Below are 15008 nucleotides of genomic sequence, written 5' to 3' on the forward strand. Positions count from 1 at the left end.
GAAATTAGCAGAGCTCTTTACCACATTAACGAAGCTCCGGGGGAAAAAGAGTGCAACTGCATTTGCAAAGGGCACTATTTGCCTTTAAGCAGTATTAAACCAAAAATGTAATATATTGCAGCTTACCAATCATTAGATGTGGTGGCTGCATCAGTTTTCTTTTCTTTGGCTTTTTCCCCTCTGTTTTCACCTGGTGATCTGGCCAGTAACACACCTCCTGTATTAGAGTGCCCCCACTCTGGATGAATGAGCACAGGAGGTACATCAGGCTGCAGCATTGTCAGTCTAGGGGGAGGGTAGTGTTAAATGTATTAGAAGATTTACATGCACTAACAAATTGAAGCCAAACTCCAGCTTACACTTTATAATCAGTTACAGCAAACAGTTTTATTTTTTTCCTTTTGGGATAAAGATTTTACATAAATAAATAAAAGCTGATCGTTTTAAGCACCCCTGTCAGTGTTAATGATTTGTCTCATCCATGTAAACTGATACATGGATGTTTTGAAAAACAACAAATTTGCTGGCTGGATCACCAGATAAAAATAGAAGAAAGAAAGCCTATAAAAGAACACAAATGCAGCTTTCATATCTAAGAATTAGTAAGCTGCAATATACTAAGTATTTGCTTGTGGGTTTAATACTGCGTTCTGTAAATCCACCCCATAATGGGATAACACTGTAGCACAGGCAAATGTTTCTGCATATGAAAGTATGCAAAATACAGTCGTTTAACCACTTGACCTCCGGAAGGTTTTACCCTTCACGACCAGAGCTTTTTCGGCTATTGTCACTGCACTACTTTTAGGCTGCTTTCACATTGCAGCGTGGAGCCGCGGTGACGGTATAGCCGCGCTATTTGTAGCGCGGCTATACCGTCGTATTTACCGCGATATTCGGGCGCTAGCGGTGAGGTTTTAACCCCCGCTAGCGGCCGAAAAAGGGTTAATACCTCCCGCGTTGCGGGCGGTATTACCGCGCTTTCCCATTGATTTCAATGGGAAGGCGCGGTATAGGAGCGGTGAACACACCGCTCCTATACCGCGGTAAAGATGCGGCTAGCAGGACTTTTGGTGCGCTCCTAAGGCCCCTTGCACACTGGGGCGTTTTTCATGCGGTACAGCGCTAAAAATATCGCTGCTATACCGCATGAAAAATCATGCCCTGCAGTGTTCAATGTGAAAGCCCGAAGGCTTTCACATTGAAGCGGTGCGCTAGCAGGAACGCACCAAAAGTCCTGCTAGCCGCATCTTTACCGCGGTATAGGAGCGGTGTGTTCACCGCTCCTATACCGCGCCTTCCCATTGAAATCAATGGGAAAGCGCGGTAATACCGCGGTATTAACCCTTTTTCGGCGCTAGCGGGGGTTAAAACCTCACCGCTAGCGCCCGAATATCGCGGTAAATACGACGGTATAGCCGCGCTACAAATAGCGTGGCTATACCGTCACCGCGGCTCCACGCTGCAATGTGAAAGCAGCCTAACAGGCAATTGCTCGGTAAAGCAACTTTATAAGAACATTTTTTTTCACACAAATAGAGCTTTCTTTTGGTGGCATTAGATCACCACTGGGTGTTTTATTTTTTTATGTAAACTAAAAAAAACTATTTTCTACTTTCTTTTATAAGAAATATCCAATAAACTTAAATTTTGTCATAAATTTAGGCCAAAATGTATTTTCCTACATGTCTTTAGTGTTTATGAATTGGTTTGTGCTGGAACTTATGCCCCGTATGTGATGTAAAAAAACAACGTTTTTAAAAACGTCATTTAAAATGACCGTGTGTGGGGAAAACGTTGTTTTATGTCTTCTGAAAAACGACAAAAAAAAAATTGAGAATGCTTCAATTTTTTGTGTCGTTTTTCAAAACATCGTTTTTTGTGTCACAAAAAATCACTGTGTGTAGCTAAAACGATGTTTAAAACAACATTTTTAAACCCGCGCATGCTCAGAAGCAAGTTATGAAGCGAGCTTCAATGGAAAAGAGTGCTGAACGTAACCGCGCTTTGCTAGAGCATTTTCAAAAAACGATGGTGTGTAGGCAACGTCGTTTTTGAAAATGAAGTTTAAAAAACGTTGTTTTTTTACTTCACAAAAAAAAATAGTTTTTTTCATAAAAAAAACGACCGTCTGTACGCGGCATAACTCTACTACAGTGTAATGGGGGTGATCAGCGACTTATAGTGGGACTGTGATAGTGTGGCGGAAAATCTGGCACTAACGGACACTGGCTGGGAGAGTCACTAACCGATACCAACATCACTAGTGATCAGCGATAATACTGTATGCTGACACTGTACTAATGAAAGTGTCTTGGAAAGGGTTAACATCTAAAGGCAATCAATGAGTTAACTGTGTGCCTGACAAGTGTATTGTGTGTAATGTGTGCTGTTTTTACGAACAGATCTGGCTGTTTTTTCCCCGCTTTGCACGGAATACAAACAGTCAGATCGCTGATCTGTGTACGGGGCACTGTGCTGTGATTGGCTACAGCAGATCAGCAGGTCTCAGCCATAAAGCATTAGCTGGGACCTGTTGAAAACATCCTGCTGTTGCCAGTGACAGCGTGGATTAGCAGGGGGCATGCGCATGGGGGAAAATGAAACCTCCTCCAAGGATGTAGTGCTCAGACCTTTGCAAGGTAATAGCCAGGCCTGAACACTGTCACCTGAAAAGGAGGATGATGTCATCAGGCCTGTGTAAGTTCCAACACCATCAGACACAGAGCCTACAACTGCAGAGCCGCAGGACAGCAGAGAAGATGAGCTGTTGGATAATAATAAAGACCTAGCAGGAGACCAAACCCAAAATGAGTATCTTAAAATTGTATTAGAATTCTGCTGTCAAGGAGAGAGTGGACCTGATGGGGAACAAGTGTCTCAGCTTGTCCACCAGGCTCCACCCACTGGTTGCTAGGAGGCTGTTGGATGTGAAGCTGACTGCGTCCTGAACATCCAGGGAGAGGGTAACGGCAGCAAATATGCCACTCTGCTACACTGAGTACAGAGACAGGCACTCTGCCTGTTTCTGTGCACGAGCCTAGAGTTGGTCTTGGTTATCTCTAGTTTTGAGATCTACAAACTAAAGGCAATTTTTTGGTTTTGATGCAGGAATAGCACCACTTTGTAAAATGGGCTCTATTAGGAACCACCCGGATTCTGCCGTATGCGTTGCTAAAGATACCAAAACAATTGACAGGAATTTCGGAATCTGCAGCCATGTACCTTAGCGCCAGAAAAGTGTCGGTAGTGCGTTATTGAATTCCTCCATTTTGTGTCTTATTTTTACATGTTTCCAGCAAACTGTATTAAAGGAAACTTGTACTGAGAGACATAAGGGGGCTGTCCTGCTGACCCCTTCCCCTGAAAATGCTTGTTCCCTGGTTTTCTTGCAAATCTAATGACTTGGAATAAAGTATACATATCAGGAGTTCTGCCTTCATTGGCTGCATGCTTTTTATGGCTCAGTGACTTACAAAGTATGAAGGGCAGAGAAAGGCAGGCTACTAGCATTTTCAGAAGGGGTGGGATTGGGAGCCTAAATATATATCTCAGTTCAGTCTTCCTACAATTTAAAAAAAAATTCTAATCAGCAACTCTTCCAAACCTTATAGTATAAGAATAATATACAGTAGTGCTCATAAGTTTACATACCCTGGCAGAATTTATGATTTCTTGGCCATTTTTCAGAGAATATGAATGATAACACAAAAACATTTCTTTCACTCATTGTTAGTGTTTGGCTGAAGCCATTTATTATCAATCAACTGTGTTTACTCTTTTTAACCACTTAAAGCGGAGGTTCACCCGTACAATATACTTTTTCCTCTTAGATGGATGCTCGTTGTGTCTAGGGGAATCGGCTAGTTGTTTTAAAATATGAGCTGTACTTACGGTTTACGAGATGCATCTTCTCCGTCGCTTCCGGGTATGGGCTGCGGGACTGGGCGTTCCTATTTTGATTGACAGTCTTCCGAGAGGCTTCCGACGGTCGCATCCATCGCGTCACGATTTTCCGAAAGAAGCTGAACGTCGGTGCGCAGGCGCAGTATAGAGCCGCACCGACGTTCGGCTTCTTTCGGCTACTAGTGACGCGACCGTCGGAAGCCTCTCGGAAGACTGTCAATCAAGAAGGAACGCCCGCTCCCGAAGACCCATACCCGGAAGCGACGGAGAGGATGCATCTCGTAAACCGTAAGTACAGATCATATTTTAAAACAACTAGCCGATTCCCCTAGACAAAACGAGCAGGAATCTAGGGGGATTGTTTAAAAAATTGATTAATGGGTGTCCCGCTTTAAGGACTGCCTAACACCAATATACGTCGGCAGAATGGCACGGCTGGGCACAATCACGTACCTGTACGTGATTGTTAAATGCCCAGCCGTGGGCAAGAGCCCCCGACCCGGTCCGAAGCCCCGTGACCACGGCCGCGGGACCCGATCGCCGCCGGAGTCCCGCGATCGGTCCCCGGAGCTGAAGAACGGGGAGAGGTGTGTGTAAACACACCTTCCTCGTTCTTCACAGTGGCGCTGTCATTGATCATCTGTTCCCTGATATAGGGAAAGGCGATCAATGACGTCACACATCCAGCCCCGCCCCCTACAGTTAGAAACACATATGAGGTCACACTTAACCCCCTCAGCGCCCCCTAGTGGTTAACTCCCAAACTGCAATTGTAATTTTCACAGTAAACAATGCATTCTTATAGCATTTTTTGCTGTGAAAATGACAATGGTCCCAAAAATGTGTCAAAATAGTTCGATGTGTCCGCCATAATGTCGCAGTCACGAAAAAAAAACGCTAATCGCCGCCATTAGTAGTAAAAAAAATGTTTTTTTATAAAAATGCAATAAAACTATCCCCTATTTTGTAAACGCTATAAATTTTGCGCAAACCAATTGATAAACGCTTATTGCGATTTATTTATTTATTTTTACCAAAAATTAGGTAGAAGAATACGTATCGGCCTAAACTGAGGAAAAAACGTGTTTTTTTATATATTTTTGGGGGATATTTATTATAGCAAAAAGTAAAAAAAAATGTTTTCAAAATTGTTGCTCTATTTTTGTTTATAGCGCAAAAAATAAAAACCGCAGAGGTGATCAAATACCACCAAAAGAAAGCTCTATTTGTGGGAAAAAAAGGACGCCAATTTTGTTTGGGAGCCACGTCGCACGATTGCGCAATTGTCAGTTAAATCGACGCAGTGCCGAATCGTAAAAAGGGGCCTGGTCCTTAACCTGCATGTTGGTCCAGGTCTTAAGTGGTTAAATCATAATGACAACAGAAACCAAATGATCCTGATCAAAAGTTTACATATCCTGGTGATTTTGGCCTGATAACAGGCACACAAGTTAACACAAAGGGGTTTAAATGGCTAATAAAAGGTAACCATCCTCACCTGTGATCTGTTTGCTTGTAATTAGTGTGTGTATAAAAAGTCAATGAGTTTCTGGACTCCTGACAGACCCTTGCATCTTTCATCTAGGGCCGAAACAACTAATCGATTAATCGACAACTGATCGATTATGAAATTAATTGATTACAATTTTCATAATCGATTAATCGGGCAGTAAGATAATGGGGTTAAAAAAACTAACATTAGCCCTTTATAGTACAAAAAAGCAAATCGCTACTGTAAATATTACTTTCACTGTCTCACAGTAAAAAAAATGAAGCCAAAAGGGATTATTTGCTCTTTTTGTACTTTTTTTATTTTTTTTTTAACCCCATTATGTTACTAAACATCTCAGGCCTGGGTTTACACCTCTGGGCCAGATTCACAGTCGAAATACACCGACGTATCTACTGATACTCCGGCGTATTTTCAAATTTGCCGCGTCGTATCTTTAGTTTGAATCCTCAAACCAAGATACGACGGCTTTTGGCTTTGATCCGACAGGCGTACGGCTTCGTACGCCTTCGGATCGTAGGTGTAATACTTCGGCGCCCGCTGGGTGGAGTTTGCGTCGTTTTCCGCGTCGGGTATGCTAATTAGCTGTTTACGGCGATCCACGAAGGTACACGCGTTCGTCGCATTCTCTTACATCGTTGCTAGTCGGCTTTTCCCGTCGTATAGTTACGGCTGCTATTTCATGGCTTATATTTAGACTTGCCATGTTAAAGTATGGCCGTCGTTCCCGCGTCGAATTTAAAATTTAATTTTTTTTTTTTTTTGCGAAAGTCGTCTGTGAATAGGAAAGGATGAAACGCACGTCGCCGTTCAAAAGATTACGTCGGTTCGACGTCATTTCGCGCAAAGCACGGCGGGAAATTTCTAAACGGAGCATGCGCAGTACGTTCAGCGCGGGAACGCGCCTAATTTAAATGATACACGCCCCATTTGAATTAGGCGGGCTTGCAAGTTTACAGGCAAATGCTTTGTGAATCAAGCACTTACGCTTAAAACTTGCGGCGGTGTAATGTAAATGGGATATGTTAGACCGCCGCATTTGTACCTGAATCTGGCCCTCTGTTTTTTGCACAAACACACTACAGTTCATTTACATGTTTTCCTATGGGACACGTTCACATCCATGATTTTTTTCAGCTGCTCCGTATTTGGAAAGGGCAAGGACTTTTTAACGCAAAACGGTGCTATATATTTTTTTTTTTGGTTCAATATACTTCAATGGAGAAGCTGCAGAAAAGCATGTAATGTGTTTTTGCAGCAATTTGTGTTCTGTAATCTGCCCGACAACAAATTGGCCCAAAATTTTTTTTAAATGCTCATTTATATTTTTTTTAGGCTATTATCCGATTAATCGAAACAATAATCGGCCAACTAATCGATTATGAAAATAATCTATAGTTGCAGCCCTACTTTCATCCAGTGCTGCACTGATGTTTCTGGATTCTGATTCATGGGGAATGCAAAAGAATTGTCAAAGGATCGGCGGGAAAAGGTAGTTGAACTGTAAACAGGAAAGGGATATAAAAAGATATCCAAGGAATTGAGAATGCCAATCAGCAGTGTTCAAACTCTAATTAGGAATTGGAAAATGAGGGGTTGTGTTAAAACCAAACCACGGTCAGGTAGACCAACTAAATTTTCAGCCACAACTGCCAGGAAAATTGTTTGGGATGCAAAGAAAAACCCACAAATAACTTCAGGTCAAATACGCAGTGGTCATCAACCCTGTCCTCAGGGCCCACTAACAGGCCAGGTTTGCAAGATAACTGAAATACATCACAGGTGAGATCATTTGCTGCTCAGTGATTGTAGTATTCTAGTCTGCATCTCCCCAAGGTAATACATAAAACCTGGCCTGTTAGTGGGCCCTGAGGACAGGGTTGATGACCACTGAAATACAGGACTCTCTGAAAACATGTGGTGTGGCTGTTTTAAGATGCATAATAAGGAGGCACTTGAAGAATGATGGGCTGCATGGTCGAGTAGCCAGAAGAAAGCCATTACTATGCAATTGCCACAAAGTATCCCGCTTACAATACGCCAAACAGCACAGAAACAAGCCTCAAACCTTCTGGCACAAAGTCATTTGGAGTAATGAGACCAAAATTACATTTTTGGCCACAACCATAAACACTTTATTTGGAGCGGAGTCAACAAGGCCTATGATCAAAGGTACACCATTCCTACTGTGAAACATGGAGGTGGATTGCTGATATTTTGGGGATGTGTGACCTACAAAGGCACAGGAAACTTGGTCAAAATTGTTGGCAAGATGAATGCAGTATGTTATCAAAAAATACTGGAGGAACATTTGCATTCATCAGCCAGGAAGCTGCGCATGGGACGTACTTGGATATTCCATCATGACAATGATCCAAAACACAAGACCAAGTCGATCTGTCATTGGCTACAGCAGAATAAAGTGAAGGTTCTGGAGTGGCCATCTCAGTCTCCTGACCTCAATATCATTGAGCCACTCTGGGGAGATCTCAAACATGCAGTTCATGCAAGACAGCCCAAGAATTTACAGGAACTGGAGGCTTTTTGCCAAGAGGGATGGGCAGCTTTACCATCTGAGAAGATAAACAGCCTCATCCACAAATACCACAAAAGACTTCAAGCTTTCATTCATGTTAAAGGGGGCAATACACATATTAAGAACAGGGGTATGTAAACTTTTGATCGGGGTCATTTGGGTAGTGTCTGTTGTCATTATGATTTAAAAAGAGTAAACATTGTTGATAATAAATGGCTTCAGCCAAACACTAACCGTGAGTGAAAGAAAAGTTTTTGTGTTATCATTCATTTTCTCTGAAAAATGGCCAAGAAATCCTAAATTCTGCCAGGGTATGTAAACTTATGAGCATAACTGTATGACAGATGTAATTGGCAGCCACTATAAAATGTCATAATACTACTCACTCGTCTCCTTCAGGGCACAGGCCTGTAGTCTCATCATACTTTGTACAGTAGATGTCTGGGCTGTAGTTAAATGTCCCATCTCTACGTCGTACTGACCTCCGCCGCCGCTGGTTCACAAAGTGCCAATGGAAGCAGGTATAGGGCCTATGCTGGGTACATTTGTGCTGTACAAATAAGGGACACTGCTCAGTTCGAAATTCTTTTAGATACCTGAGGAATAGGGAATATAAACAAAAATGAAGTTATACCATAGTGCAATTATCAAAAACATTAGACTCAACACGTCTTTCTTTTTTTTTGTGTTTTTACCTGATTACTTTCACTGCAGAATACTGTCTATTTAAAGTGTATGTACAATATAGCCAAATGATTTGGATAGAGTGAGGAAGGGGCAAAACCCATATCAACTTATCGTTTCTGTTCTTTTTCGGAGATTTCATGTACTGGGGATGCTATAGGAGTGAGTAGAAATCATTACAAAGTGGGGACAGTCGTCACCCTACCAGGTGCCCCCATTAACCACTTAAGGACCGGCCCATGTAGATATACGTTGGCAGAATGGCATGGACAGGCATTATCACGTACATGTACGTGGCCCTTTAAATGCCTGCCGTGTTGTCGCGACCCTGCCGCCTTCCCCTTGAGACGGACCACAGGTCCCGCGGACTCGATCGCTGCAGGGATCCCCGCGTCTCCTTGCTCTGACTAGTGACAATGACACTGATCTAGGCTCCGTGTACTCGGAGCGGAGATCAGTGTCATGTGACACAGAGCCCATCCCCCCTACAGTATGAAACACTATGCAGGGCACACTTAATTGTAATTAATTGTAATTTTCACAGTAATCAGTGCATTTTTATTTTTTATAGCACTGTTCGCTGTGAAAATGACAATGGTCTCAAAAATGCGTCAAAAGTGTCCGACATAATGTCACAGTCACACAAAAAATCGCTGATCGCCGCCATTACTAGTTAAAAAAAAATATATATAAAAATGCCATAACACTATCCCCTATTTTGTAAACGCTATAACTTTTGCGCAAACTAATCAATAAACGATTATTGCGATTTTTTTTTTTACCAAATATGTAGAAGAATACGTAACGGCCTAAACTGAGGAAATGTTTTTTTTTATATATATTTTTGGGATATTTATTATATTTAAAGGGATATTTATTATAGCAAAAAGTAAAAAATATTGAATTTTTTTCAAAATTTACGCTCTATTTTTGTTTATAGCGCAAAAAATAAAAACTGCAGAGGTGATCAAATACCACCAAAAGAAAGCTCTATTTGTGGGGAAAAAAGGACGCCAATTTTGTTTGGGAGCCACGTCGCACGACCGCGCTATTGTCAGTTAAAGCGAAACAGTGCCGTTTCGCAAAAAGTGACCTGGTCTTTCACCACCCAAATGGTTCGGGGCTGAAGTGGTTAATAGACTTTCTTCCAGATGACAACTACAATTTTGAATTTTCCATCAATTCCTGTCTTAACAGGACAAATAGAAGGTAAATCAAGGCAGCAAAAAATAAAAAATAAATATGGTGCAACAAATGGCAACTGTTTAAACCCAACCTGGTGGGGCAAAGCATTTTTTGGGCATTTCAAAAGCACACACAATTTTCAACCTAAATGTATTTTATATTTATATTTACCGGAAAATTTTGAGTATTTCTGCACACTAATAAAACGTTATTTTCATAAACATTTGTGCAAGGTTTACATTTCTCTAATGTTTTTGTTACCGATTCCTTTTCCATTTTTTGCCACGTGCGCCTGTTTTTTTTTTTTTTTTTTTTTAGGGAGAACACCGACTACCCACCTACTAGGATATACTAATTAGCTGAATATATGAGATTCTGGTAAACTAAGCTTTAATGAATACATCTGTATTTATGAATCATATACAACGTAAGATGATAATACTGCAATGGAATTTATCATTTTTAAATGGATACTAAGCAGTAACATTTTAGATGGTGCCTAGTACTAATTCTACGATCTCGCAGGTACTGAAAGCTAGGTATTCCTACCATTTGGTTACTTAAAGCACATTTATAGACATTGGGCCAGATTCAGAAAACACTTACGCTGGCGTATCTACAGATACGCAGCGTAAGTGTAGAGATGCGCCGTCATATCTATGCGCCTTATTCACAATACTAGATACGCCTGAAATATGGCTTCTTCCGACCGATGTAAGTCTTAGTACGCCATCGTATCTTGGGTGCATATTTACGCTGGCCGGAAGGGGCGCTTCCGTCGATTTACGCATCGAATATGCAAATGACCTAGATACGCCGATTCACGAACGTACTTGCGCCCGTCGTATTAAGCTATGCCGTTTACGTAAGGCTTACATCCGGTGTAAGTTTACCTCTCATAAAGCAGGGGTAAGTCATGTTAAGGTATGGACGTCGGAACAGCCGTCGATTTTTACGTTGTTTAAGTAAGTCGTACGTGAATGGGCCTGGGCGAAGGTTACGTTCACGTCACAGGCATTGAGCCGGCGTATGTTAGGGAGTAAATTCGACGTGATACTGAGCATGCGCGCGCATGCGCCGTTCGTTCGGCGCTTCATTTACATGGGTTCACGATTCATTTAAATACATCACGCCCACCTTCCACCTACTTTGAATTAGGCGGGCTTACGCCGGCCTATTTACGTTACGACGGCGCAACGTTGTCGGCGAGTGCTTTGTGTTTAGTGATCTTTCCTCTCTATGTTACATCGGCGTAGCATATCAGATGCGCTACGCCGCACTAAAGATACGCCGATGTATCTGAAATGGCCCATTATTTGTTACACTACAAGCCACCAATCAGTGTATAGTGCAGGTGCCTCCTGATTTTTGCAAGCACTCATAGGTTATTCGCAGAACAACCTAGAACAGGGCTCCTCAAACTATGGCCCGCGGGATGGATCCGGTCCGCCAGTGTGGTTTACCCGGCCCACAGACTGCCCCTTTAATATGGCAGCAATCCCCCTCTTCTACCTTTTTATAACACACGATGAGAAACACGACAGGTCCGGACAAAAGGCGAGTCTTTTGAGTAAAGCAGCCGGGCGGTTTCAGCAATCAAAGACCTGCCTTTCACTAGCAAAGTCCCGCCCTTTGTCCGGACCTGCCATGCTTTGCGTCTTGTGTGATTGAGGTAGCAGAGAGGCGGAGTGCTGGGATGTTATAGAAGGGGCGGCAGTGTAAAATCGATGGGGGGGGGGGATCTGTAAAAGGGGGAGATCTGTGATGGGGGGCTATGTGAGGAGAGGAGTTTGTGTTGGGTGGGCTTTGTGATGGGGGGGGGGTCTGCTTTTGGGGGGACCTGATATGGGGGCTTTTTAATGGGGGGAATCTGTGATGGAGATGAGTCTGTGATTGGGAATATGTTATGGGGGTCTGTTATTCTGGGCTTTGTGATGGGGGGAGTCTGTGATGGGGGGGGGTCTGCTTTTGGGGGGACCTGATATGGGGGCTTTTTGATGGGGGGGATCTGTGATGGAGAGGAGTCTGTGATTGGGAATATGTTATCGGGGTCTGTTATTCTGGTCTTTGTGATGGAGAGGAATTTGTGTTGGGGGGCTTTATGATGGAGAGGATCTGTTATGGGGGCTTTTTGATGGAGAGGTGTTTGTGGTGGGGGGTCTGTTATTGGGGGCTTTGTGATAGAGAGAAGTTTCTGTTGGGGTGGGGGGGGCTTTGTGATGGGGGGCCTAATATGGGGGGAATCTTTGATAGGGGGATCGGTGATGGAGAGGAATCTGTGATGGGGGGGTTCCATGATGAGGGGGGTCTGTGTTGGGACGTGGTTCTGTGATGAGGGGGTTCTGTGTTGGGGAGTGGTTCTGTGATGAGGGGGGTCTGTGTTGGGGAGGGGGTTCTGTGATGAGGGGAGTCTGTGAAATACTAATAAGTTTATGTTGATAAAAATTGTTCTTTATTTTAAATATTATCTAGGTTTTTCCTGTTTTTTTTGCACTTCAAATAAGATGTGTGCATAGGTTCATATTTTTTTAAACTATAGTCCAGCCCCCCAACAGTCTAAGAAACCGTGAACTGGCCCCCTGTTTAAAAAGTTTGAGGACCCCTGACCTAGAACCTCCCAAAAAACAGGCTAATCTGCTAGGGAAAGCATTAACCCCGACTGTTATGGCTTTCCCCTTAATGCTTGCTTACCCCTATTGGGTAAAAAACAGTAAATGGAAGCCCAGCTAGGGTTTAAAGAGCAGGAGGAGGTAGACCATAGGTCAGCCATGACAACTGTGGTCAATGTTTCTCCAACAGATCAACCTGGCATTTCAGGGCACATGGCTGTTATGTAAATGAAGGAAAGGCACATGCAGGAACCTAACAGTGTCCACTGTCTATTTTTTTTGTTCTAGTGGTATAAAAGACACGGTCGTGTCCAGTACTGTGCAGTGATATTCTCCCGGAATAGACATACACTATATTACCAAAAGTATTGGGACGTCTGCCTTTACACACACATGAACAATAATGGCATCCCAGTCTTAGTCCGTAGGGTTTAATATTGGGTTTGCTGTTGTCCACAAGGTTTAGGAGTGTGTCTATGGGAAAGTTTGACCATTCTTTCAGAAGAGCATTTGTGAGGTCCGTCAGGCACTAATGTTGGACGAGAAGGCCTGGCTCACAGTCCCAAAGTTGTTCTATCTGGTTGAGGTCAAGTTCCTACACCCCAAACTCGCTCATCCATATCTTTATGGACCTTGCTTTGTGCACTGGTCCAAATTATTTGGTGGAGAGGGGATTATGACGTGGGGTTGTTTTTCAGGGGTTGGGCTTGTAGTGTATGGACTGGAGCTTATCTGAGGTATGTAGTGTATGGACTGGGGCCGATCTGAGGTATGAAGTGTATGGACTGGAACATGAAGTGTATGGACTGGGGCTGATCTGAGGTATGAAGTGTATGGCCCGGGGCTGATCTGAGATATGATGTGTATGGACTGGGGCTGATCTGAGGTATGAAGTGTATGGCCCGGGGCTGATCTGAGATATGATGTGTATGGACTGGGGCTGATCTGAGGTATGAAGTGTATGGACTGGAGAATGAAGTGTATGGATCGGGGCTAATCTGAGGTATAAAGTGTATGGACCGGGGCTGATCTGAGATATGAAGTGTATGGACTGGAGCTGATCTGAGGTATGTAGTGTATGGACTGGGGCTGATCTGAGGTATGAAGTGTATGGACTGGAGAATGAAGTGTATGGATCGGGGCTAATCTGAGGTATGAAGTGTATGGACCGGGGCTGATCTGAGATATGAAGTGTATGGACTGGAGCTGATCTGAGGTATGTAGTGTATGGACTGGGGCTGATCTGAGGTATAAAGTGTATGGACTAGACTAGAGAATGATGTGTATGGACTGGGGCTGATCTGAGGTATGAAGTGTATGGACTGGGGCTGATCTGAGGTATGAAGTGTATGGACTGGGGCTGATCTGAGGTATGAAGTGTATGGACTGGGTCCGATCTGAGGTATGAAATGTATGAACTGGGGCTGATCTGAGGTATGAAGTGTATGGACTGGGTCCGATCTGAGGTATGAAATGTATGAACTGGGGCTGATCTGAGGTATGAAGTGTATGGACTGGGGCTGATCTGAGGTATGAAATGTATGAACTGGGGCTGAACTGAGGTATGAAGTGTATGGACTGGAGAATGAAGTGCATGGACTGGGGCTGATCTGAGGTATGTAGTGTATGGACTGGAGCTGATCTGAGGTATGAAGTGTATGGACTAGAGAATGAAGTGTATGGACTGGGGCTGATCTGAGGTATGAAGTGTATGGACTGGGGCTGATCTGAGGTATGAAGTGTATGGAATGGGTCCGATCTGAGGTATGAAATGTATGAACTGGGGCTGATCTGAGGTATGAAGTGTATGGACTGGGGCTGATCTGAGGTATGAAGTGTATGGACTGGGGCTGATCTGAGGTATGAAATGTATGAACTGGGGCTGAACTGAGGTATGAAGTGTATGGACTGGAGAATGAAGTGCATGGACTGGGGCTGATCTGAGGTATGTAGTGTATGGACTGGAGCTGATCTGAGGTATGAAGTGTATGGACTAGAGAATGAAGTGTATGGACTGGGGCTGATCTGAGGTATGAAGTGTATGGACTGGGGCTGATCTGAGGTATGAAGTGTATGGACTGGGGCTGATCTGTGGTATGAAGTGTATGAACTGGGGCTGAAGTGAGGTATGAAGTGTATGGACTGGAGAATGAAGTGTATGGACTGGAGAATGAAGTGTATGGACTGGGGCTGATCTGAGGTATGAAGTGTATGGACTGGGGCTGATCTGAGGTATGAAGTGTATGGACTGGGGCTGATCTGAGGTATGAACTGGGGCTGAACTGAGGTATGAAGTGTATGGACTGGAGCTGATCTGGGGTATGAAATGTATGGACTGGGGCTGATCTGAGGTTAGAATTGTATGGGCTGGAGCTAATATGAGATATGAAGTGTATGGACTGGAGCTGATATGAGATATGAAGTGTATGGACTGGGGCTGAACTGAGGATAGAATTGGATGGACTGGAGCTGATCTGGGGTATGAAATGTATGGACTGGGGCTGATCTGAGGTATGAATTGTATGGAATGGGAGTGATCTTGAGTCTGCAGTATATGGATTGGGGTTGATCTGTATCT

At 43.5% G+C, this 15008-nt stretch overlaps 1 protein-coding gene across 3 annotated transcripts in view; it reads right to left on the reverse strand.

Annotated features, from left to right (window-relative positions):
- Positions 1-15008, reverse strand: part of UNK (unk zinc finger) — a 102214-nt gene that overhangs the window by 77126 nt on the left and 10080 nt on the right. For all 3 annotated transcript variants that reach the window (XM_040330522.1, XM_040330520.1, XM_040330521.1), the window contains exon 2: positions 8339-8548. In XM_040330522.1, the coding sequence (XP_040186456.1) occupies positions 8339-8548 (210 nt within the window). The remainder of the gene's footprint in view (positions 1-8338; positions 8549-15008) is intronic.

This window comes from Rana temporaria, chromosome 12 (genome assembly GCF_905171775.1).
Source record: "Rana temporaria chromosome 12, aRanTem1.1, whole genome shotgun sequence".
Taxonomy (NCBI): domain Eukaryota; kingdom Metazoa; phylum Chordata; class Amphibia; order Anura; family Ranidae; genus Rana; species Rana temporaria.